The 27,044-nt window shown below is 43.3% G+C and overlaps 1 protein-coding gene and 1 pseudogene across 4 annotated transcripts in view; both read right to left on the bottom strand.

Moving 5' to 3' along the window:
- HEXA (hexosaminidase subunit alpha) overlaps nt 1-8,608 on the bottom strand; it is a 56,684-nt gene extending 48,076 nt beyond the window's left edge. Inside the window, exon 1 of one of the 4 annotated variants that reach the window (XM_030814701.1) lies at nt 7,040-8,608. In XM_030814701.1, the coding sequence (XP_030670561.1) occupies nt 7,040-7,292 (253 nt within the window). In that variant the 5' untranslated portion in view covers nt 7,293-8,608. The remainder of the gene's footprint in view (nt 1-7,039) is intronic. The other 3 variants (XM_030814704.1, XM_030814702.1, XM_030814703.1) reach the window with 3 other exon arrangements.
- Nucleotides 8,609-10,366: 1,758 nt separating this feature from the next.
- LOC101176458 lies at nt 10,367-12,020 on the bottom strand (annotated as a pseudogene).
- Between the last annotated feature and the right edge of the window lie 15,024 nt (nt 12,021-27,044).

Here is a 27,044-nt window from a genome sequence, read left to right on the forward strand (position 1 = left end):
TTTTCATGAGCCTCTTATAGGAGACTGAAGGCTTCACTACGGTGAGATGCCATTCTGTATATGAACAGGCTGACACTTCAAAATACAAAAGGGACATGGCCTTAGAACTCTGAATCTCCCCCAACCTAGGACTGCAGCTCCAGGCAAAACAACAAAGCCACTATTGTGGAATCCTATTTACAACAAGGACAAGGCTGAACAAACGGTACAGTAGTTAAACTTTTCATGCATAACACAGTGTATCTAGTAAGGCATCTCTCTTACCCCCTCAATCCCAAGAGCTTTACATAAGAAGGGGAAGGCTGCTTAATGAGAGCTGACAAACACCCATACGTCCTGCATTTGAGTATACACTTCCACAGAAAGGAGCTCTACACCACACCCAAGCCTAACCAGCCTCAAGATGTGGACACAACAATAGCATACAGCAGCTGGCTGGGGATCAGGGCTGAGTGTGTGGCCAGGAAGCTTAAGCAAATGCCACAGCTTGAAACAGGAACAAAGGACAAGAAGAGAGAAGATTCAAGTTCCTGACTCAATAATGGGTTTTATTCATTACAGCCAGGAATACAGAAGAAAATATAATCCATTTCTGTATTACAATGGACTGTAAACATGTAAACCTTGAGACAGCTCACATCACAGAAAACTCTTCACACATACATACCTCTCTGACCCCTACAGACCCAACCTCCTTTCTTCAGCTGACTTTGTTGTCAGTGGCTCCAAAAAGGTTGTGGAACCTCTTGAGGATGATGCAAATTGACTCTATTTTATCACTTATTTTCAGGACCAGTAGAAGAAATTTAGGAAACTGCAGAAACATAAGAGTGATCCCTTTCTTTTGTTTTTGTTTCTAGGTTTTTGTTTGTTTGCTTGTGACAAGGTCTGGCTCTGTTGTCCAGGCTGGAGTGCAATGACACGATCTCGGCTAACTGCAACCTCCACCTCCTGAGCTCAAGCCATCCTCCCACCTCAGCCTCCGGAGTAACTGGGACTATAGGCATGAGACACCATGCCCAGCTTTATTTCTTAAAAGAAGTACTGGTAAGACAGTAAAACTCCTTTTCCTCTATATAACAACAGGAAAGAGATTGAGGCTTATGCCTTGAACAGGCTAAGAAACAGACAACACGCCCTAGCATGAGACGGTTAAAAACAACCAATCAACAACAAAACGACAAGGTATCCATTGTCAAAAACCTTCCAATGCTATGCTTCTTGCTCCTGTTTGGAGGTAAGGAACTGGGGTAGAAGGAAATGGAAGGAAGGGCATCTCTGGGGCTCGGACTTTTAATTTTTATTGTTTTATTTTTAAAATCACCAAGTTCTTCCCACTATTATACCCTCCTTCAAAGACTGAAAAAACATTCATAACTATTTGCTTGTTATCCTTAGAAATGTCTGGAAGGCAGGCAGAGTTAAAAAAAAAAAAAAAGAAGGAAGTAGCAACAACAGCTTGGAAATTAGGCAATTAGTCTGAAGGCACATAGTTAAGGGGTTAATAAACACTTTCTTGGCTGACTCCTGAATAAAACATGTTCCAGACCCTGAGTCCTCCAATGTATACTGTGTTCAAAGAGGATATCCAAGGCAGGGGAACACCTACAGCTCACAGAAATAAAACTCAAATTTTTCATAAACCAGGCCCAGGCTACCCACATACACCTTGATCAAGTTTAGCTTCTTGGACTTAGTACTATACAGGGATACTAGAAAAGTATCATGCTTTAGGTAATAAATGGTGGTTCACACCTGTAATCTCAGCACTCTGGGAGGCCAAGACAAGAGGATCGCTTGAAGCCAGGGGTTCGAGACCAGCCTGGGCAACATAGTAAGACCCCCATCTCTACAAAATGCAAAAAATAAAAAAATTAGCTGGGTGCAGTGGCACGCATCTGTGGTCCTAGCTACTCATGAGTGAGGCAGGAAGACTGCTTGAGTCCTGGAGTTCGAGGTTGCTGTAAGCCATGATCACACCACTGCACTCCAGTCTGAATGACAGAGAAAGACCTGTTTCTTAAAAAAAAAAAAAAAAAAAGAAAAGAAAAGAAAAGAAAAAAACAGGGCTGTGAGAAGAGAGGCTGGTGGAAGACTGCGGACCAAGCTAATCTAGGCCCTGGGATTCAAAATGAAATATGACACTTATTTTGCCCTTCAACTAAAAACTGTGTTTCTGCCATCACCTTCTTTCTAAAGACAATTTATTCATCACTGTATTTCTCCTATGTATCCCTCATTCTCCACAAACCCCTTCATGAGAAAAGTAATTCTACTACAAAACCTTCTTCCCATGTTGTTTTCTTCCTCTTTGCTTTTAAAACAATAAACTTAGTGGCAACCATCTTTGGCAGGAATATGCCTTGTCTTTGCCATGGGAAAGGTTAAAGTATAGTTAGCCACTAGCCCAATTAAAGTGGAGAGAACTAATCGGCATTATTCTTTCTCCCCAGCCCAGCTGCCTGACCTTATCTGTTTCCCTCCTAGATGCAATCCCAATGCATCTCCCACTGCGTGCTGAGTTAAGAGCAGCACGAGTTGGGATCACACAATAAGCAGCATAGTGTGATTATCCTTTGCCTGGAATCACACACTTACACTCCAAATTGGAAACCTGAAAGGAAAGGTAATCCTCAATGAAAACCTGCAAATCATATCTTTTTGATGATCTTCTCAGACCTGTAATCCCAACACTTTAGGTGGCTGAAGCAGGCAGAGTGGTTGAGCCCAGGGGTTTGAGACCAGCTGGGGCAACATGGTGGGACTCCATCTCTACGAAAATTAGCTATGCACCTGTAGTCCCAACTACTCAGGAGGCTGAGATGGGAGGACAGCTTGAGCCTCGGAGGTCGATGCTGCAGTGGGCTGTGTTTGTGCCACTGCACTCCAGCCTGGGTGACAAAATAAGACCCTGTCTCTAAAAGAAAAAAAAAAAAAGGAAACAAAACAAAACCCAAACCCATAAAGCCTTCTTACAAATATTTACACAAAGTAGCTTTTTAACGTTAATATATTCTACAAATAATTACTACATATCTACAACGTTCCAGATACAGAAGAAATGGCCAAAGAAGGTATTTTAGGAGATCCAGATTATAATGAACTATGCCATTTATTAACTTAGTCACTTCTTTAATATCTGAGGATGAGCAAATCAGATACTGATAATGGCTGCAGAAGGATACAGATTCTTATATAATAATCTTACTTCCATTCCAGAATAAAAGGGCTGGAGAAGGGGGGCAGGATTATTCTGTTCAAGGACAATGGCATCCTCAGCAACTCATAGGGATGTGCAGGTGAAAATCAGACCAGGATGGGAACCTTATAATATCTATGATATACTATGGCTTCTATCAACCAGTTTCAAGAAAAGCAAAGAAGAATGCAGTCATGGCCAGGCGCAGTGGCTCACACCTGTAATCCCAAGGTGGGCAGATCACACGAGGCCAGGAGTTTGAGACCAGCCTGGCCAACGCGGTGAAACCCCGTCACTACTAAACCCCGTCTCTACTAAAAAATAAAAAATTAGCCAGGCATGGTGGTGCGCGTCTGAAATCCCAGCTACTTGGGAGGCTGAGGCAGGATAATCACTTGAACCCAGGAGGTGGAGGTTGCAGTGAGTCAAAATCACGCCACTGCATTCCAGCCTGGGCAACACAGCAAGACTCCATCTCAAAAAAAAAAATGCAGTCTAATGGCAGAATTAGACTTAGCCACTTTACTTGGAAAAATTTGGACTTTATCAGCTCCATCAAGCACCATGCTCCACACCATGCTTATTAAATGTCTGGAGCAACATTAGATGGGTGCCATTCCATATTCCAAATAATCACATCTTTGCTTTGCAAACAGGATGTGGCTTAATAATCAAACAGGGAACTAGATTCATTCAAGTATCTAGTTCCTAAAATAAGTCTATTTAACAGGTTCAACAACATGCAACACACACCCTCCAATTGGTAGAAACACCTCTCAATGACAAAGAAAGGTGGCAAATACTAAACACCTTCACAGACCATTTAGCAACTGGTGGGACTAACCCTTGAAGGTGAATTCAAAATAGAACTGAACCTGTTTTTCAGAAAAGGGAGTATGAATTCTTAGTTTCAGGTTCGGATAAAAACCAGAAGTTGTATTGCATTAGGAAAAACACTGGGCCGGTCAGGGTGGCTCATTCCACCCTGTAATCCCAGGACTTTGGTAGGCCAAGGCAGGGGGATCACTTGAGCTCAGGAATTGGAGACCGGCTTGGGCAACATGGCAAAACCCCATCTACAGAAAATACAAAAATTAGCCAGGTGTGGTGGCATGCTCCTGTGGTCCCAGCTACCCAGGGGGCTGAGGTGGGACAATTGCTTGAGACCGGGAGGCAGAGGTTGCAGTGAGCCAAGACTGTGCCACTGCACTCCAGCCTGGGTGACTAAGCAAGACTCTGTCTCAAAAAAACAAAAACAAACAAACAAACAAACAAAACCTACTGGCCCAGAGCCTACAAATAAGTTGTTTGGAGGAAGAGGATGGAAATCTGTTAGTTAAGATTTAACCTGCATATGTTGCCTTCTTTACTAAAATCAGACTCATAAACGAATGTATTCTGGCTTCAGCCTTGTTGGTATTGCTCTCCCTCTATTTGTTTCCCATGCTATTGCTTCATCCTTGTTTCTGCAAGAACTAGGATTTTAGCTCAAAGTCACCTAAAAGCCTCCACAGGAAACTACATTCCAAAGGGAAGACTCCATGGGAAGAACAATAGAGAAAGAAGTTACTTTTAAGTCTTTGGTAATGTTTACCCAACCCAGTTTTCATTTTCTCTCAGTGGACAAGAACCCTCAACTAATAAAGCTAATGAACTTACAGGAAGGTAATATGTGGAAATAAACATCTTATTGAATCTATCTGGCTCTAAATCTCTTTTGTTAGGGAATTTATAGTATTCCATTATCTTACAATCTCCCCATTTCTATCTTCTTGATTAAACTACGGTGTTACAGCAATGGAGGTGAAGGCCTAATTTAGAAGTATAGTAATTAGGTATCGCGCGGTGGCTCATGCCTGTAATTCCAGCACTTTGGGAGGCCGAGGTGGATGGATCACTTGAGGCCAGGAGTTCGAGACCAGCCTAGCCAACACGGTGAAACCCCATCTCTACTAAAAATATAAAAATTAGCTGGGCGTGGTGGCGAGCACCTGTAGTCCCACCTACTCGGGAGGCTGAGGCAGGAGAATCGTTTGAACCCAGGAGGCGGAGGTTGTAGTGAGCCAAGATCGTATCACTGCACTCAGCCTCAGTGTAGGCTGAGTGATAAAGCGAGACTCCGTCTCAAAAAAAAAAAGAAAAAAAGGAAAGGAATTATTCTCACGTATACAGTAGTAGTAAACAACCTATAAAGCTTTTGAGCATCTTATAATTCACTGTGTACCACTGTTTCATATTTTCATATTTCTGCAATTGAACTATAGAGCCTAGGCCTAGGTCTTAAGACTTTTCTTGTAACCTTCAGAGTGCCCAGCACTGGGATTGACACATACCAGTTAGACGGATTTTTTTTTTTCCATAAACCAGGCTTGAACTCTTCTATAACCAAAATCAACATATTCTGAGTGCCAATCTTGTGTAAGGCACTCTATTATTTGTCATGAAGGATTCAGAGGAAAATGTGATCTACCACACTCAACAGCAGGCCTCTTATCCTCTCCAGCTTAATGCATTTTACCAGTTAAGGACTACCCTGATGCTGAGATTGTATTTCTTTCCCTAAATCAAATGTCACTCTCTAAGGGTCATCTGTTTAATTAAATGCTTTTAATTCTATATATCAAATGATAACTTTTGTGAAAGTAATTTAAGCCCACTTGAAACATCATATAAAATGATATTACCATAAGACTTAACTGTAAATGTGGCTCCCACCCCCATAACATCTATACAATATAACCAAAGAGCTAGATTCCAGGAGATTATCAAGAAACTTCTAAATTTTGAACCCATGCAGCAGAATTGTATTCCTTTACATTATTGGCTCGACTTATCAATGTGCTGTGGAATAATTATCCTCAAATACAATTTTCAGTACTGACTACATAGCTGCCTAAAAGAAAACTGTTAGCCCCTTCCATTTTATGTGAAACCAACGTCTAAAGTGCTCGACTCTTCAACCCCACATTTTCCCCACCCTCATCCCTCCTCAATCCCCAGCCCCCACTCATCACATCCACTAGACCTGAACTTTGAGCTCAATCATAACTCTTTGTGCCTCTGCTCAAGCCCTTCTTCCTGCCTGGAATACCCTCTTTTCAGTCCTGGCTAATTACATCTACCACCCCATTCCAAGTGGTGCTGGAAACTCACTTCCTTATGTTCTATGATTTCTTTCACAGTTTACACTTTTTTTTGTTTTGTTTGGGGGGGGTTGTTTTCTTGAGAGGGAGTCTCGCTCTGTTGCCCAGGCTGGAGTGCAGTGGCGCAATCTCGGCTCACCACAACCTCCGCCTCCTGGGTTCAACCGATTCTCCTGCCTCAGCATCCCGAGTAGCTGGGACTACAGGCGCGCGCCCCCACGCCTGGCTAAATTTTTGTATTTTGGGTAGAGACGGGGTTTCACTAAGTTGCCCAGGCTGGTCTCGAACTCCTGACCTCGTGATCCGCCCGCCAAACATTCTATGTGCCAGAAACTTGTATGTAACTTTGCATAGTTCTTGTATTATGTCTCCCCAATTTTGAGTGTTTTCTCTGGTCTCCTCTACCCAGCCCTTGGTCACAGTCTCACTAGGACCCTGGGTAGCTTGAACACGGTCAGAAGGATCACCTTAGATTTCTGCTGGCACAATATTTTCCATAAATTAATCTCCTGATTGAACCGTAGTCCTATAGTAGTTATCTTTGGATGAAAACCTAATACAGCTTGAGGAGGAAGTGGAGTGCCTGTGATCCGAGGGCTGGACAAAAGCCCAGAGGGCGTCTCTGGAGCCCTGGGGGAACTGTCCCCAGGCAGGCTCTCTCGGGGCCCAGGAACAGGGCGGGACAAGTCCGACTCACCTGTGAGGTAAGGACGGGGCCAAGACCCGGAACCGAAAAGCAGGTCACGATAGCGCTGAAAGGCCTCGTCGAGGACTGAGCAGCCGGGCTGCGCGGCCGAGCTGACATCGTACTGGAATTGAAAGTTGTTCGGGTAAAGGACGTAGCGCTGGTCGGAGGTTTGGATGTTCTGAGGCCAGGGCCAGAGGGCCGTCGCCCGTCCTGCGAACGCTGCCGCCAGCAGCAGCGAAAACCAAAGCCTGGAGCTTGCCATGGCCAGCCGGCCTCCCCTCTCGGAGGGGGCTGGCCACGTGAGACCCTGGTCAGGTGAGCGGCGCCCCCGTGACTTATCGGTGTATCACGTGACCAGAGGCGGCTCTGCGCCTGCGACCCCAGGAGGACCTACTCCCTGCCCTTTCACTTCCGGCCTGGACGTGAGGCTCCTGCTGCGTGCAGCGGATTGTGCCGGGCGTTGGCAACTGCTCGGCCCCCCAGATGGCTCACGGGCCCAGCAGAGCAGTAAATAACCGGCCACCCCTGCGGCCGTGCCGGCTGTGGTGGAACTAGACAGCTCACCCGACTCGAGAAGAACGGGGTGGGCAGGCGAGGACGCAGGACGACTTGGAAAAGAAAGTTTCCCAGATGGCTCTAGGGTGAATCTTGAATGTTGTGATGCAGCTCGCCAGGCCTACTGGGAGGTAAAGGACTTCCCAGGCTGAAGTAACTTCAGAAGCAGAAAAACGGAGGATTAAAACCACAAGTCGTTGTGATGTGAAATTTCGTGGGGCAAGAAAGGGCCGGAAGTAGGTAGTCTGCACGGCTCTGCTAAGAGAGAGGATCACAAGATCACAAAAATGTTATCTACTTATGACTGGAAAAAATGTGTACTTTCAGAGCCAGCTTGAGGCATTCCTATTGCCTCCAATATGAGCTCTACCTTTCAAAACTGACTATAAATCTCTTAGTTAACTCACATCCCCTTTCCCCAGACAAAACCCCACATACCCCGGTATGTATTTACTGAAAGCAGTAAGGTATTGCTGGGGCTTTGGGTGCAAGATGGAGAGTGCTCAGAGATAATGACAGGGGCCTGGTCCTGCAGGGCCTTACATAGGAAGTCGAGGAATTTATTCTGTGAGCAATTGAAAATCATCCCGAAAGATCTGCATTTTAGAAATATGTTGAGTAGTTGCATAAGAAACCATTTAGGAGGCCCCTTTTTATTGGAGGTAGAGAATAATGAGAGACTGAACTACAGAAGTGGGGAAGGAAGAGAGCTGTAGATCCAAGAAATAGTGAGTATCCAGAAGAGAGGCTTGAGAAGTGATCAAGGAGAATTCCACAGTTATCAGAGACCCTGTCTTCCTTGTTCACCACTATATTACCAGAACATAGTGCAAATAATGCTACTGTTATTAGGTGGCATTATTTGGTTAATAGGTACTTTTTAAAATTTTAAAATTTAACTTTAGTATTAAAATACATGTAAAGATCAGGAAAATGAACTTTTAAAAATAAAGGGCTTTCACTGGGCATGATAACACATCCTTGTAGTCCCAGCTACTGCCAGCTATTCAGGAGGCTAAGGCGGGAGGATCACTTGAACCAAGGAGTTCAAGTTTAGCCTGGGCAGTATAGTGAAGCTCTTTCTCAAAAACAAATAAAATAAAGGGCTACTGAAATAATGATAATTTATATTCAGCTCGTAGGTACCTAATTACTAGTTACACATACATGGCTTTGATAGGAAATCAAAGAAACATTCTGACAATACAGAGATTCATCAAGCAATTTGTCTTTGAAAGTTGATTGTTCGAAAACAGAGCTTGTAGCAAAAGAAGCAGAAATTAGATCCCACAGTCATCAACTTTCAGATCCTAAGGCTTGCATTCTTACACTAATTTCTTCTTTGCTTAAATCTTAATTTTCATCAGGATTAATTAAGTGTCTGGGTACTTTGCCAGTCAGGAGAGATGTTACCAAAGGTACAGGATTTGAGAAGTATTGTCAGAAGAGCCAAGTTCATAATCAGGCCAACAGGGTCAATAATTCGGGGGAGTGTTTACAGCAGTTTCAAAGATGAGAGCAGTAGATCAAAGTAGAATTTCAGGACTGAGCACATGCTAAGACACCCTTTTATGTGATATTCAACGTGTACCAGAAGGGAGGAGTCATTTACTTAAAAGAGTTACACAAGATGAAAGAGCTAGATCCAAATAAAGATGCTATAAAAATTACTAATGGGGCCGAGCATGGTGGATTACAGGGATTCAGTTATTTGATTATTACTGAAAAAGCTCTTTTAGACTTAACCATATTTTTAAACCAAATATTCTTATGCATACATAAAAGTAAGTTACACAAGATAAATTTGTTGGTCTTCCAAAATATCCCCCCTTACTATACACTAGAGTGGGGTTTTGGCATAATGGCAGACAAATAGATGGAACGGAATAGAGGGTCCAGGAAAAGAGCCATTTGATTATTACTCGATTTCAACAAAGACACCAATTTAATTTAGTGGGGAAAGCAAGTTATTTTCAATAAAAGGTGATGAAGAAAATAGATATCCCTATGTGGGAAAAATGAACTATGATCCCCTACCTCACAGCATACACAAACTTAATTAAAAATGGATCACAGGCTGGGGATGGTGGCTCACACCTGCAATTCCAGCACTGTGGGAGGCCAAGATGGGAGGATCACTTGAGCCCAGGAGTTCAAGACCAGCATGGGTAATACGAGGAAACCCCATCTCTCTCTTTTTTTTTTTTTTTTGAGATGGGGGTGGTTAATGGGTACAAAAAAAGTAGCCTGAATAAGACGTACTATTCGAGAGCACAACAGGGTGGCTATAGTCAATAATAATTGTATATTTTAAAAGAACTTAAAAGAGTGTAACTGGATTGTTTATCACTCAAAGGATAAATGATTGAGGGTATGGATAACCCCATTCTCCATGATGTGCTTATTTCACATTGGATGCTTATATCAAAACATCTCATGTACCCCATAAATATATACACCTACTATATACCAAAAAACTTAAAATTAGACTGGGCATGGTAGCTCATGCCTGTAATCCCAGCACTTTGGGAGGCTGAGGCGGGTGAATCACTTGAGGTCAGGAATTTGAGACCAGCCTGGCCAACACGGTGAAACCCATCTCTACTAAAAATACAAAAATTAGTGTGGTGGCAGGCACCTGTAATCCCAGCACTTGGGAGGCTGAGGCAGGAGGGTCACTTGAACCTGGGAGGCGGAGGTTGCAGTGAGCCAAGATCACGCTACTGCACTCCAGCCTGGGTGGAGGTTCTGTCTCAAAAAAAATTTAAATTTAAATTAAAAAAATGAATAAACAGTTTTTAACAATATGAATTATTTAAATTAGTATATATACAACATTGCTATCAATTTGGACAGTAGATGAATATCAAAAATAATAACATAATACAGTATATAATATTTTATTGTTTCTTTTTTCTTTTTTTTTTCCCAGTTGTCAAATGATCCTTTATTGAAATATTTTCCTTTATGCTTAACTAGCTGGGCATTCCACAGCACCACTGTTGATGTCATCTATGATGTCATGAGGGTGGCGGCCATCAACATTACAGCCCACCGACTGGGCAGTCCCCAGGATCTCTTTAATGGTTTCAGAGAGTTCTCTGGCTAAGGATCGGTGCCGCATCTGTCGAGCAATGTTGATGATCTCATCAAAAGTGATATTCCCACTGTGTTTAATGTTTTTCTGTTTCTTTCTGTCTCTTGGTGGTTCCTTGAGGGCTTTGATGATCAGGGCAGAGGCAGAAGGCACCACCTCAATCTGGGCTTGTCTGTTCGGAATGGTTAGTTTCACTGTAATCCTCAGGCCCTTCCAGTCACCCGTTGCCTTGGCAATGTCATCACCAATGTGTTTTGGAGACAGACCCAGGGGGCCGATCTTGGGGGCCAGGGCAGAAGTGGCACCGGCTTGACCTCCGGTGCGCCTCAGGTATACAACTTTGATCTCGTTGGGGTTGAACTTCGGCGGCATGGTGGAGGCGGCTGGTGTCCGACGAACCCGGATTCGGGACTACCGAAGAAAGTTGCACCTTGGCCTCCTCCAAGCTGAAAGCCGAGAGCTATTTTTTCTTTATTAAAGGCAGCTTGTTAAATGAATAAAAACATGATTTAATTTTCATATCTGTAGCTTCTAATAAAATTAATTTACATATCAGAAAAATAATTCACTGTCAGACAATGTGTTCAGGTTTTGGCTCATAAATTAGGGGATCAGAAAGAAGCAGGAAATAAATAATTTGCCTCAGAAAGTCTTTTACAATGGAGGTGAACTTTGAATTGACTCCCAAAGCATGAGTTAGCCAGGCAGGGAAGAGGAGCATAGGCAAAGCACAGAGATGTGAAAGAGGATGACATATTGAACAAAGGGTTTATGGGGCTAGCAAAAGAAAATGTGCCACAATTACCTCACTTCCTGGTCCTCTACCATACTCTCTTCTTTCTGCAATGCCTTTCCCACTTCCCAATCCCTCCACCTACTTGAAGGTCTAAACTTATATTTTACCATCCTGGAAATTTCTGACTTCTCAAATCTGGGTAAGATCCCCCTCTGTGATCCCATAACTCTCTGAGTTAATCTCACATATCTGAAAGTACAGTTGACCCTTGAACAACATGGGTTTGAACTGCACTAGTCCATCTATACACAGATATTATGCAGCCAAAGGCAGATGGAAAACACAGTGTTCTTGGGATGCAAACCCCATGGGTATGGAGGACCATATGCAGGACTTGAGTATGTGCAGAGTATATGCAGATTTTGGTATCCTTGGAAGGTTGGGGACGTGGGGGAGGCGGGTCCTGGAACCAATCCCTTGAGTATACCAGGGAATGGCTCTATTGTTATTGTTTGTCCATTCGTCTGTCTGTTCCACTACAGTAAGAGCTCCTTAAGTGTAGGTTCTGTGTTCACTAGCCCCTGGAACAGTGTCTAGCACACAGTAAACGCTCTTTAGCATGACTTTATTCATTTTAAGAGTATTTCTTGGCCAGGCGTGGTGGCTCACACCTGCAATCCCAGCACTTTGGGAGGCTGAGGTGGGCTGATCACTTGAGGTCAGGAGTTTGAGACCAGCCTAGCCAACATGGTGAAAACCCATCTCGACTAAATATACAAAAATTAGCCTTGAGTGGTGGCGGACGCCTGTAATCCCAGCTACTCGGGAGGCTGAGGCAGGAGAATTGCTTGAACTTCCCAGGAGGCAGAGATTGCAGTGAGCTGAGATCGCGCCACCGCACTCCAGCCTGGGGGACAAGAGTGAAATTCCATCTCAAAAGAAAAACAAAAACAAAAAACAAAAAAAGAGCATTTCTCTCTCTTTCTTTCTCTCTCTCTCTCTCTCTCCTTCCATCCTTCTTTCCTTCTCTCTCTCTCTTCCTTTTTTTTTTCTTTTTTTTTTTTTTGAAACAGGGTCTCACTTTGTTGCCCAGGCTGGAGTGCACTGGCACAATTAAAGCTCACTGCAGCCTGGACCTCCTGGGGTCAAGCAATCTTCCCACCTCAGCCTCCCCAGTAGCTGGGGCCACAGATGCCTGCCACCATGCCAAGCTAATTTTTTAAATGTTTTTGAAGAGATTGCATCTCACCGTGTTGCCCAGCCTGGTCTGAAACTCCTGGGCTCAAGTGACTCTCCCACCTCAGTTTCCCAAAGTGTTGGGATTACAGGCATGAGCCACTGCACCTGGCCTAGTATTTCTTGAATTTCCTACAGGTGTGCTGAGACAGCAAGCCCCTCAGTCCTTGGGGTGGTAGGGCCTGGGGCAGCTAGACATCCTGGCCAGTCACCTCCAGTCAAGAGCAGTCTCTTCCTGTGTGTGCTGTGATGTGTGGAAGGGGAAACATCATCTCCTCTTGGGTACTTTTGTATAGTGCCCTTATTATAGCCTCTTTACTTGTCCATGTCCTGCACAGCCCACATGCTGAATGAATGGTACCTTTTTCACAATTGTATCCTTACTGCCTAAGCCAGGACTCTGCACACAGTAAGTGTTCAGCAAGTACTTGTTGAATGAATGCATGAAAGAGGAAGCATTTGTGTTAAATTTTGAAAGAGTCTGAATTTCAATGTGTAAAGGAAAAGAGCAGTCTATAGAGGGGGACCACAATCTAGAAGGATAACTCTACGTAACTTGTTCACTTTAGCATCTCCAGGTTCCGGAAGAGTGCCTGGCACATAGCAGACACTTAATGAATATTTTCTGGATGCATACAATGAAATGGCAAATGAACCTAGGCAGAGATCTCCAAAGCATCTGGAGAGATACCAGGGAAGTAAGCATTCTGTTTGGCTAGAACAAATAGTGCATGAAGAGAAATACTAACAGAAAGAATGTAAGGAATGTTAGAAAGTAGGTTGGGGCCGGGTGCTGTGGCTCACACCTGTAATCCCAGCACTTTGGGAGGCCGAGGCGGGTGGATCACGAGGTCAGGAAATCGAGACCATCCTGGCTAACACGGTGAAACCCCATCTCTACTAAAAATACAAAAAATTAGCCGGCATGGTGGCGGGCACCTGTAGTCCCAGCTTCTCAGGAGGCTGAGGCAGGAGAATGACATGAACCCGGGAGGCGGAGGTTGCAGTGAGCCAAGATCATGCCACTGCACTCCAGCCTGGACAACAGAGCAAGACTCCATCTCAAAAAAAAAAAAGAAAAGAAAAGAAAAGAAAATAGGTTGAAACTGGATTGTAAAGTAAGGAAAGTAGGAAATTGAGTGAGGTACCAGACATATGTTGTCTTATTTATCTCTCACAACAGCTGTGTGAAAATGAGTCTTAGCTACATTTTACAGATGAGGTAATTGACTCTGAGAATTAAAATAACCTGACCCAAGTCCCATGTAATTGTCAGAACCAATGTTCAGACCCAGGTCTTCTGTCTCAAAGTTCATTTCTTTTTGTATCTATCACAGTTCCTTGAAAGCTAGGCTGCAGATTGTATTGAGATTTTACTCTTGAGTCCATGGGAAGCGAGAGAAATTTCTTTAGTTGAGGAACAACAAGGTCAGAGCTGAGATTCACTAAGATTAATCTGTTAACGTATGTAGGAGAGATTCAGTGGGAAAGCCAAGTGCAGGGAGATTATCTCTGAGACTGTTAGCTAAGAGTTTAACCTGACCACCCTCATGTGCTATGGGACTCAGAAAGTGTAGACTCAAATTCACTTGGGACTGATGGTTCCATTTCTCTTCTCTCACACTAGGTGGCCAGACCAGCAAGACTTAAGCTTTGTTTAACTTGTCAATGTTTACAGAAGTGCAGGTTGCCAAAATTCTCTCTGCACCCTGACTCCCACTCCCTTTTTAAATTTTTTATTTAATTTTTTGAGATGGAGTCTTGCTCTGTTGCCCAGGCTGGAGTGCAGTGGCACAATCGGCTCACTGCAACCTCTGCTTCCTGGGTTCAAGTGATTCTCCTGCCACAGCCTCCCACGTAGCTGGAGTTACAGGCGCCCACCACCACCCACGGCTAATTTTTGTATTTTTAGTAGAGACAGGGTTTTGCCATGTTGGCCAGGCTGGTCTCAAACTCCTGACCTCAAGTGATCCACCCACCTTGGCCTCCCAAAGTATGAGGATTACAGATGTGAGCCACTGTGCCCGCCCACCTTTATTTTTTATTAAAAAAGTTATTTTAGAGACAGAATCTCCCTCTGTTGCCCAGGCTGGTGTGCAGTGGTGCAGTGGCACAATCAGCTCACTGCAATCTCAAACTCCTGGGCTCAAGGGATCCTCCCACATCAGCCTCCCAAGTAGCTGGGACTACAGGCACATGCTACCATGCCAGGCTAATTTTTAGTTTTTGTAGAGATGGGGTCTCCCTATGTTGCCCAGGCTGGTCTCAAACTCCAGGGCTCAAGCAATCCTCCTGCCTCAGGCTTCCAAAGTGCTGCGATTATAGGTGTGCGCCACTGGCCTAGCCATCCTGACACTCTTTAAACCCATTCCATTTCACATGCCTCTGCTTCTCCTTTACCCTGTTGCCTCCAGGCTCTTCCCTTCCTGTCTTTAGATTTACAAAACTCTATCCAATTTATCACAACTGAACATACACAATTTTCTGTAGGGTTTCTAAAAATGTGTCCAGGGCCCAGTGTGGTGGCTCATGCATGTAATCCCAGCCCTTTGGGAGGCCGAGGCAGGAGGATTACTTGAGCCCAGCAGTTCGAGACCAGCCTGGGCAACACAGGGAGACCCCATCTCTACCTCTACCAAAAAGAAAATGTTGTGTCCAGTTTCCCTTCTTTTTTAGCCCAATCCCTTCCTGTCTTCTAGTTTTATAATTATCCCAGTTATCTTATTCAGGTTTACTCACTAAGTCTTAGCAGACTTTCCTAAATCTAGACATACACCCCTTACAATAACTGGCTTTGTCCTATATCCATCCAATCCGAGGCTATAAATAGAACTTTCTTTTCTTTTCTTGTCTGTAGAGACTTGCTGTACTTTTTAAGGATCTTGCTATATTGCCCTGGCTGGTCTTGAACTCCTAACCTCAAGCAATCCTCCCTCTTAGGCCTCCCAAAGTGCTGGAATGACAGTTGTGAGCCACCACACCCAGCCAGACTTTTATTTATGGCCTGAATTTTTTACAAAGGTTTTTTTTGTGTGTCATAAAACTAGAAAAACTAGAGCCCCAAGGGAACTTTCAACAGATCTGAGCTAAAGGAGTGACACTGGAAAGGAGGCTGTGGGACAAATGCAATAAAGGAGTGACAGTGGAAAGGAGGCTGTGGGACAAATGCAATAAAGGAGTGACAGTGGAAAGGAGGCTGTGGGACAAATGCATGTGGGACAAATGCAATAATATTTCAGATACGGAATAATGGAACTTAGCAGCTAACTGGGTGCTGTGGGAATGGGGACAAAGGAAAGAGGAGAGGAAAAGATGTGAGGGTGTACCAGCTTGGAAAGGAAAAGAGCATGACTTTAGTCATTCATTTAAGGATTATTTCTTTTTTCTTTCTCTCTTTTTTTTTTTGAGACAGGATCTCTGTTGCCCTGATTGGAGTGCAGTGGCACCATCACAGCTCACTACATTTCCCCACGGAATGATGGTACACTGGCTCAGCACAAATGGAAGAGCAGATATTGGGAAAAGAGGATGAGCTCTCAGACATGCTGTTTTGAGGGATTTTTTATTTTTTTTTTTTGGAGACGGAGTCTTGCTCTGTCGCCCAAGCTGGAGTACAGTGGCACAACCTTGGCTCACTGCAACCTCCACCTCTCAGGTTCAAGCGATTCTCCTGTCTCAGCCTCCCAAGTAGCTGAGATTACAGATGTACGCCACCACGCCTGGCTAATTTTTGTATTCTTAGTAGAGACTGGGTTTCACCACGTTGGCCGAGCTGGTCTCAAACTCCTGACCTCAGGTGATCCACCCGCCTCGGCCTCCCAAGATGCTGGGATTACAGGTGTGAGCCACTGCGCCCAGCCTGTTTTGAGGGATTTTAACAGACAATTAGGATGTCCAGCAGAGCTGAGATTGGTGGCTCACCAGAGAGCTTTAAGAGTCATCTGCCCAGAGATAACAGTTGAAATCATGAAAATATATGATATAGTCAAGGGGAAACGGGAAAAGGGAAAGATAGCTAAAAATTAGAGGTAAAGGTGAGAGGTTTGTGAGAGACAAGAGAACAGGCGAGAGATGGTGGCGAGTAGAGTAGACTCAGATCAGAGGTGATGTTGATGAGGGGAAAGGCAAGAAAAGACCTTTTCAAGGTCTCCTCAATTCAGCCTCTACATCAGGGGTCCCCAGCCCCCAGGCCACGGACTGGTACTGGCCTGTGGTCTGTTAGGAACCGGGCCTCACAGCAGGAGGTGATCAGAGGACCAGCGGGCATTACTGCCTGAGCTCCACCTCCTGTCAGATCAGTAGCAGCTTTAGATTCTCATGGGAGTGGGAATCCTATTGTGAACTGCATATGTGAGGGATCTAGGTTGCACGCTCCTTATGAGAATCTAATGCCTGATGATCTTAGGTGGAATAGTTTCATCCCGAAACCATCCCAACTCATTCTCCCCCTCCCCACTCCCCACCCATTCCGTGAAAAACTGTCTTCCACAAAACCAGTTCCTGGTACCAAGAAGGTTGGGGACCGCTGCTCTACACAACTGTCAGAGTTTTATTTTTCTAAATTGTATTTCTGATCAAGTCATCTTCCTTCTCCAGAACTTTTATTGGCTATGGAATGCTATCAGGATTAAATCCACTGTTATGATCAGGGCCTTTTGTTTGCAAGGAATAGAGACTTAACGTTATTTCAGGAAAACTGAAGTCTATGAAAGGGATATACAGAGCAAACCCAGAAAAGCACAAAACCAAATTTCAAAAAGAGCAGAAATCAAGGTCCTGGCTACTCTTTCATCTCCCTCTCTCTCTCAGTGTTCTTCTATTCCTCTCAGAATGTCTGATCAGTTTTCCTCTTTGCTTGTCAGCTACTTCAACTGCCTTATAACCTCTATTTCCTCCTGACTGGAGTGTTGCACAAGACATGTAATGGCCACCTCAGCCCTATTCCATCTAATGTTCCAGCTCCAGGGCCCTCTCATTCTCCCATCTATGCCAGTGGTGATCGTACTGTCCTCCAAAGCTCTGTGCAAATCAAGATTGTTCTGATTCTCCCAGTCAGAGTTAATCCCTCCGTTGTAATTCCATAGTCTGGGTTCCACAAGTACAGCTCTTACCACAGCCAAACTCGTGTTATGATTATTTATACATGTTCAGCACTCCCATGTATCTAGGAAGGCACATGCCATATTTTAGCTTTTTTTTTTTTTTTTTTTTTTGAGATGAAGTCTTGCTCTGTCACCCAGGCTAGAGCACAATGGCGCCATATCGGCTCACTGCAACCTCCACCTCCTGGGTTCAAGCGATTCTCCTGCCTCAGCCTCCTGAGTAGCTCGGATTACAGGCACCCACTACTACACCAGGCTAAGTTTTGTATTTTCAGTAGAGACAGGGTTTCACCATGTTAGTCAGGCTGGCCTCGAACTCCTGACCTCAGGTGATCCACCTGCCTCTGCCTCCCAAAGTGCTGGGATTATAGGCATGAGCCACTGCACCTGGCCATATCTTAGCTCTTTTAACTTGCTTTATCATACCACTGTAATGGTATACACACACACATATATGTGTGTGTATGTGTGTGTATCTATCTATATATATATATATGCAGTATGTATGCTCATTATAAACTATTCCTATGAATTTACATATCAGATCCCTTAAAAGGCTGTTTTTTAATCTGTGTGATGATGGTGTCGATTAAAACATATGTACAATTTCTTCCAGCTCCATGATTTTATTTTGTTAGAAAAAATTAACACACCTTCAGCAGTCACATTTTAAAATAACATTTAAACTATTATTTTTCTATTGTGTACTAGGCTGAGAGCCTTAGAGATCTATAGATATAAAATGAAATAGCAACTGCCCTTCATTCTGTCTTCAAGATATTTTTCCCCCAATGAAACTTTAGGAATATTTGTATCCATATCTCCATTGCAGGCCAGTAGAATATGAAGAACAAAACTAACAACTTGTATGCAACTCCTAACACTTGAGGGTTTTAGACCTTTTACAAATAAGGGACAACAGGATTGGACCCATTTTAGGGACACAAAGTTCCACTCAAGATAGAAAGTGACTCAAGATATACCTTGGAAACCTTGCTAGTGCTAGGCCACACTGGGTGATGTCCTCAGCAATTTTTTTTTGAGGCAGGGTCTTGCTCTGTTGCCCAGGCTGGAGTGCAGTGGCACAATCTTGGCTCACTGCAACCTCCACCTCCTGGACTCAAGCAATCCTGCCCTCTCACCCTGTCGGTAGCTGGGACTATAAGTGTGCACCACCACACCCAGCTAATTTTTGTATTTTTAATAGAGACAGTCTTTCACTATGTTGGCCAGGCTGGTCTCAAACTCCTGGCCTCAAGTGATCTGCCTGCCTTGACCTCCCAAAGTGCTGGGATTACAGACATGAGTCGCTGCAACTGGCTGTCCTCAGCATCTTTATGAAAATGCATTGAGTAAGCATCAGTAGGGCACAGTGCTGAGAAAGGTACTAACAATAACAATAAGGAATTACAAGATTTCTCTCTGGCGCTATAAAGAAGGAAATGCTATTAAAAGAAGGAAAACATGTGATGTGTGTTTTCATCTGTATTAACATAGACTATATCTCAAAGCACGTATATGAAACCGGTGCCTCTGGAGAGGGATATTGGGTGGGTAAGGCATAAGATAGCAGGGAGACTTCCTGTATATCCTTTTGTGTGTTTTGTATTTTGTACTATGTAAATATGTTCCACCTATAACATTTTTTAGTTTTTTAAAAAAGTCTATGTCATTTCCTTTAATTCTCACAATAATGCCTCAAGGAATGTATTGTTAATATCCCCTTTACCATGGCAGCTGTTTGATTAGGGCTCTTCCCACTTTAAGCTTATATCAAGATTGGCTAAACTCATGGAAGAACATCAGAAATCCCATCCAGGGTTAGACCAAGAGTCCAGGGCCCCGATATTGGGATTTTTAGATCAAAATCGGACAAATTTATAGGGATATGACAGCTATATGTGGTTTAAGGCCCTTTTAGTGGGGACTCCTTCTGCCTAGACTATATCCTCCCGCCCCAGGCATCCTGAGAGCTGCTTCGGACTAGGATTATCTTGAGTCTAACCTGGTCCCTTAGGCCTCATTCCTAGAGAGGCAATAGTGATACATTTTATGGCAGGGCTGCTCATGTTGACGAAATCCACAAAAATAATCTGAAATCCCCTGAAGGGAGGTGGGACAATGACGAAATGGAGTATCTAAATCCTTTACAGAAAGCGATTCAGATCTTATGTTATTCTGCACTGGAATTTCCCAGTGGGGAAATTCCTTGCCTTCTTCCCATTCTCTTCCTGCTTGAGTCCTCTATATCTTATTTTCCTTCCTTGACTAATAGCCAGGCTACACTCTGCAGGAACCCCAGAGCACAGATCGCTGTAACATTTCTGTCCTTTGGCCATCCACTAACATTTGGCTTCATAAAATGTTAGTGACATATTACTGTGATACAGGTTTCCAAAACACACAGTTCACTGATGCTAGGTGTAGACTCTTCGGTGATAAAAGCGCAGTCTAAATGTCTTACCTCTGTTTGGAGTGCCTTTGGATCTTTCTCTTAGATTCCTTTTTTTTTTTTTTTTTTGAGTCAGAGTCTCACTCTACTGTCCAGGCTAGAGTGCAGTGGCATGATTTTGAGTCACTGCAGCCTCCGCATCCTGGGTTCAAGTGATTCTCGTGCCTCAGCCTCCCGAGTAGCTGGAATTACAGGCACACGCCACCAAGCCTGGCTAGTTTTTGTATTTTTAGTAGAGATAGGGTTTCGCCATGTTGGCCAGACTGGTCTCAAACTCCCGACCTCGGGTGAGGGAACTGAGAACCAGTGAGGTGAAGTGCTGTTCCTCAAGAGTAAGGATAGAATCCTATTCATTGTGATACTTCCAGCACCTAGCACAGTGCCAGGTACCTAGTGGGTGCTCAATAAATATTTGTCAAATGAAAAAATTTATTCCTTGTTGTACGTATATAGTGCTTTGCATGCCAATACATTTTTAAATTGAAATTATTTGACCAAGGTCGAATGCAGCCAAAGGGTGGCAGGGCTGGAAACAGATCACAGATGTGTGGCCATCCTGACAAGGGCTCTCATTACCACACTGGAACTGTGCCTCTGGAAATGCCTACAATCATCTAGCCTCCTTGAGTTTGGAGTTTTTGTTTGTTTGTTTGTTTTGTTTTTTTTTTTTGACAGAGTCTTGCTCTGTCACCCAGGTTGGAGTGCAGTGGCATGATCTTGGCTCACTGAAATGCTATGTTGCCCAGGCTGCAGTGCAGTGGCACAATCACGGCTCACTACAGCCTCAACCTCCTGGGCTCAAGTGATCTTCCCATCTCAGCCTCCCAAATAACTAGGACCAAAGGTGCACACCACCACACCCAGCTGATTTTTAAAAAAATTTTTAGTAGAGACAAGGTCTCACTATGTTGCCCAGGCTGGACCCCTTGACATTGAATGCAGTTTAATCATGGAGCTTTCTGTGCCTACATCCTTTTCTTAGCCCACTGCCTTATTCTAGAAAGGAATGATAATTGGATTTGAAGGTGCATGGCCAACTTTCAGTTAACCCTAGAACTAGAAAGAAGCAATGATGCGAATAATCTAAGAGTCACTGTGTTTGACCAGTACTGTTCCTCCCTGGTAGTAGCTGACTGACTTATTTTCGTAAAGAAAGTTTGCTTAGGGGAGTATTAAAAATCCTTAACCTTCCTTGAGTTTATATTAGCCAGACAGTGGCAGGAGGCCAGGGGAAGGATAAAGCATTGTTCAGAGCCAATAAGTGAACATACAAGTAACTATGAAGTGATTATAGCTCTAACCATGAGGACAAAGGTCAAAGAAATAGTGATTCTTCCCATTGTGATAAACGATGTTATGTAATATAAGAATGTTCCAAAAATGAAAAGGATTCTTTGCATTCTAGGTACAAAAGGTTAAATACTTGATGTTCTTGTCAGAGATCTTTTAGTTGCAAGGAAGAGAACCCCAACTAGCTCAAGAGTGAGGAGTTTATCATCTTTACAAGCATCTAGAAGTAAACTAAATATAGCAACGGTCAAATGGGCTAGAATGCCTTATTAGGGACCAAAGCTACCTGTTGGTCTCTCAGGACCCGCCCTTCTCTCATCCCTTTTCCTGCATCTGCTTCATTCTCCTGTTATTTCCAATTCATTCTCTTAGTGTTCCAGTGTTCCCAAAGAGAAAATTTGATGGGCCCAGCTAGGAAGAGATGTCATTCTTGAGCCAAACATTAAAGACGCATACTATAGGCTGGGTGTGGTGGCTCACGCCTATAATCCCAGCACTTTGGGAGGCCGAGGTAGGTGGATCACTTGAGGTCAGGAGTTCGAGACCGGCCTGGCCAACATGGTGAAACCCTGTCTGTACTATAAAAAATACAAAAATTAGCCAGGTGTGGTGGTGTGTGCCTGTAGTCCCAGCTACTCTGGAGGCTGAGGCAAGAGAATTGCTTGAACCGGGAAGGCAGAGGTTGCAGTGACCCCAGATCACACCACTGCATTCCAGCCTGGGCAACAGAGCAAGGCTCTGTCTCAAAAAAAGAAAAAAAAAAGTTAAAGACACATACTACAGATAAGGATGGTAGGGTCATCTAATCCATAGAAGATCAAAGCTCTGTCTTTGAGCAGGTGCTAGGGAGGGCAACAGATTCACCTAGAAAAGGATATGGGACAGGCAATGACTGTCATTTCTTTATTGTAAAAGCAACACACACTTATTTTGAAAAATTTAAACACCACAATATTGTGTGTAGAAAGTATGACTATCAGTTCACCAACTCAGCAATATAGAAATTATAAGTGTTTTCTACAACAAATTAATTTCTAACTTCATGACCCAAGTTCCCAATCTGCTGGTCTACAAGGAAATGTCACCACAGTCCTTCCTGATGTTTACGCATTTCCCGGGGCTTATTTCACACTCTTGAGCCCTTTATGGTGCCAAGAGGCCATATAGAAGCCTGAAAGATAAAGACTACCATCACTTTAGCATGTATTTCTGTTTATGTATGTATGACATAGTATGTATGTTTCTTTCTTTTTCTTTTTCTTTTCTTTTTTTTTTTTTTTGAGATGGAGTCTTGCTCATCTCCCAGGCCCCTGTGCAGTGGTGCAATCTCAGCTCACTGCAACCTCTGCCTCCTGGGTTCAAGCAGTTCTTTGCCTCAGCCTCCCGAATAGCTGGGATTACAGGCGCCCACCACCACACTCGGCTAATTTTTGTATTTTTAGTAGAGATGGGGTTTCACCATGTTGGCCAACCTGGTCTTGAACTCCTGACCTTGTGATCCACCCACCTTGGCCTCCGAAAGTGGTGGGATTACAGGCGTGAGCCACCGCGCCTGGCTGGTTATTCCTATGTATAACCATAATTTTCTTTTCTTTTCTTCTTTTCTTTCTTTTTATTTGAGACAGGGTCTTGTTCTGTCGCCCAGGCTGGAGTTCAGTGGCGCAATCACTGCTCACTGCAGCCTCAACATCCCAGGCTCAAGTGATCCTCCCACCTCAGCCTCCCAAGTAGCTGAGACTATGCCTGGCTAATTTTTGTATTTTTAGCAGAGACAGGGTTTTGCCATGTTGCACAGGTTGGTCTTGAACTTCTGTGTTCAAGAGATCTGCTTGCCTTGGCCCCACAAAGTGTTGGGCTTATAAGCATGAGCCACGGCGCCCAGCCTATTTTCTGTTTTTTTTGTTTTTTTTTTTTTGAGATGGAGTTTTGCTCTTGTTCCCCAGGCTGGAGTGCAATGGCGCGATTTCGGCTCACTGCAAACTCTGCCTCCCGGGTTCAAGTGATTCTCCTGCCTCAGCCTCCCGAGTAGTTGAGATTACAGGCATGCGCCACCACGCCCAGCTCATTTTGTATTTTTAGTAGAGACGGGGTTTCTCCATGTTGGTCAAGCTGGTCTCAAACTCCTGACCTCAGGTGATCTGCCCACCTCGGCCTCCCAAAGTGCTGGGATTACAAGCATGAGCCACCGCACGCAGCCCAACTATTTTCTATATATACACATTTATAATCCTTCAAAACAAAAAATCAGGGCATGATGTAACCACTATTTTGTAAACTTTTCAGTTGATAATATATTAGGGGCGTCTTTTCATGTGCACCTATAAAGAGCTAATAGTCTATTTTTATTTCATTTTTATTATTTATCTATTTGAGACAGGATCTCACTCTGTCACCCAGGCTGGAGTGTAGTGGCATAAACACAGCTCACTGAATCCTCGACCTCGCTGGCCCAAGCAATCTTCCCACCTCAGTCCCCCCAGTAGCTGGGACCTCAGACATGCGCCACCACACCTGGCTAATTTTTGGTTTTTTTTTTCTGTAGAGACAGGGTTTCACCATGTTGCCCAGGCTGGTCTCGAACTTCTGGGCTCAAGCGATTTGCCTCCAGCCTCCCAAAGTGCTGGAATTATAGGCATGAGCCACCGTGCCCAGACTATTTTTTATTTTATCAAGTGGAGAAAAACTAACAAGAACAGGAACAACCTGCATATTATTGATAATTTTAATGTGATAGATTTAGAATCTTATATTCTACACAAATACATTTAAAACTTTATACTTTACACATTGTTTTATATTTTATTATTATTATTATTTTTTATTCATTGCCTTTAAATGCCTAAAGGACATTTAGGAAAACTGGCTAAATGACAAATGTTACTAAATTCCAAAAGGAAAAGAGTTCTTGTAGGACATGTTATTTGACCATAATATATTAAAACTAAAAAAAAAAAAAATCTAAACATGTGGATATATTTTTTAAATTCTAGATAATTCTTGGCTTGAGTATATAAACAAATACTCCTAGCAGTATATTAAAGAATAATGTACTATGTTCATAAATACGTTATTACAGGAATGTAAAATTAGATAAATGTTAAGAAATGTATCAATGAAATTTTTACACTAAATAGATTAAAGAAGAAAAGCCATATTCTAGAGGCTAAGAGGGAATTTGATACAGCCATTCTAAATTTTAAAATCTTGATATAGAAATGGAATGGAACTTCTTTAACACAAAAATGAGTACACAAATAAACAAAGACCAATAAAGCCAGTTCCATTAAAGTCAAGAGTAAGATAACGATGCCCACCACCCTTAATACTTCATGAAGACTATTCTAAAGGGCCTAATCAATGCAATATGACTTTTTTTTTTTTTTTAGATGGAGTCTTGCTTTGTTGCCCAGGCTGGAGTGCAGTGGTGTGGTCTTGGCTCACTACAACCTCTGCCTCCCAGTTTCAAGTGCTTCTCCTCCTTTAGGCTCCTGAGTAGCTGGGATTCCAAGTGCATGCCACCACACCCAGGTAATTTTTTTTGTGTTTTTAGGAGAGATGGGGTTTCACCATGTTGGCCAGGCTGGTCTTGAATGCCTGACCTCAAGTGATCCACCCGCCTCGGCCTCCCAAAGTGTTGGATTACAGGCATGAGCCACCGTGCCTGGCCAATGCAATATGACATATTTTGTAAAGGGAGAAACAGAATGATCATCATTTGCAGATGGTAGGATGTTTACCTAGAAAATCTAAGATAAATTGGCCAACAGAATGATTAGAATTTAAATAATTCAGTCAAATGATCAGATAAATCGTAAATATATTGAAAAAATAATTTATTCATTAGCAATAACAAATCAGAAAATAAAGTGAAAAAATGTGATTCAGAAAGCAAGTAGGTTAGTGTATATAAAGCACCTAGCATAGTTCCTGGTAGATGGGAGGTTATAGAAATAAGCTGTAATAATCTTAGTTATTGATTTTATAGATTTTAGGGGTGAAATTACTGAGACAAAAGATACAAACATTTTTAAGCTTCTTGATTCATATATTCAAATTATTCTTTTTTTTTTTTTTTGAGACAGAGTTTCGCTTTTGTTGCCCAGGCTGGAGTGCAATGGTGTGATCTTAGCTCACTGCAACCTCCACCTTCCAGGATCCAGCAATTCTCCTGACTCAGCCGCCCAAGTAGCTGGAGTTACAGGCACCTGCCACCACGCCCAGCTAATTTTTATATTTTTAGTAGAGACGGGGTTTTGCCACATTGATCAGGCTGATCCCAAACTCCTGACCTGAAGGGATCTGCCCACCTTGGCCTCCCAGAGTGCTGGGATTACAGGCGTGAGCCACCACATCCGGCCTCTTTTAACTTTTAGTTGAAGTATAACATGCACATAGATACTTTGGGAAGCTGAGGCAGACAGATCACTTGAGGTCAGGAGTTCAAGCCCAGCCTGGCCAACAGAGTGAAATCTCATCTTTACTAAAAATACAAAAATTATCCGGGCATGGTGGCGGGCACCTGTAGTTCCAGCTACTTGGGAGGCTGAGGCAGGAGAATTGCTTCAACTTGGGAGGCAGAGGTTGCAGTGAGCCGAGATTGCTCCACAACTCTCCAGCCTAGGTGACAGAGCAAGACTCTGCCTCAAAAAAGAAAAAACAAAACAAAACAAAAAAAATGCATATAGAAAAATTGTGCATACAGAAAGCTGGTAATCAGTGCACAGATCGAGAATGAACCTTTATAGTACTCCAAGAGCCCTTTGCATGTCTCCTTCCAATACCTAGCCATCTTCCTCCCCAGAGTGTTTCTGACTTCTAACAACACAGATTAGTTTTGCCTGTTTTGCACTTCATATGAATAGAATCATACATGTGTACTCTTTTGTGTTTGGATTCTTTTGCTCAGCATTATATAGATAAGATTCATCCCTCTTCACGCAGGTGGTTGTATATTACTAGTATTGCTGTATACTATTTCATTGTATAAATAGACTGCAATCTTCCATTCTTCTGTTGATGGGCATTCGGGTAGTTTTGAATTTGGGGCTATTATGGAGTGCTGCTGTGAGCATGCTGATACATGTCCTTTGGGGGCCACATGGAACATTTTGAACCCAGCACTGCTACGGTATCTTGAAGAGCAGTGGTTTTTAGCACATTGGCTTATAGTCTTCTGGGCTATAGATACTGGCGTATTCATAGTGGGCCCTGTCAGCAGTGGCAGTGGTATAGCAGTGCCCTTAAATGGCTTCATGAGTAGAGGACATTGAAAAGAGGGGACCAGAGCAAAAAAGGAAGAAAAAGATGGATGTTGTATGAAGGACCATGACTGACAGACTGGTTCATGAGCCTATTGAGACAAACCTGGCATGAACTCCAGGCTACTGGCTGCTGATAGGGATATAATTTTAAATTATAACCACAACCAATAGAGTTCTGGAGACATCTGAGTTGCCCCCTTTTTAAATTTTTAAGTTCAGGGGTACATGTGCAGATTTGTTATATAGGTACACCCATGTCGTGGGAGTTTGTTGTACAGATTATTT

The sequence above is a fragment of the Nomascus leucogenys genome, chromosome 6, assembly GCF_006542625.1.
Source record: "Nomascus leucogenys isolate Asia chromosome 6, Asia_NLE_v1, whole genome shotgun sequence".
Classification (NCBI taxonomy): domain Eukaryota; kingdom Metazoa; phylum Chordata; class Mammalia; order Primates; family Hylobatidae; genus Nomascus; species Nomascus leucogenys.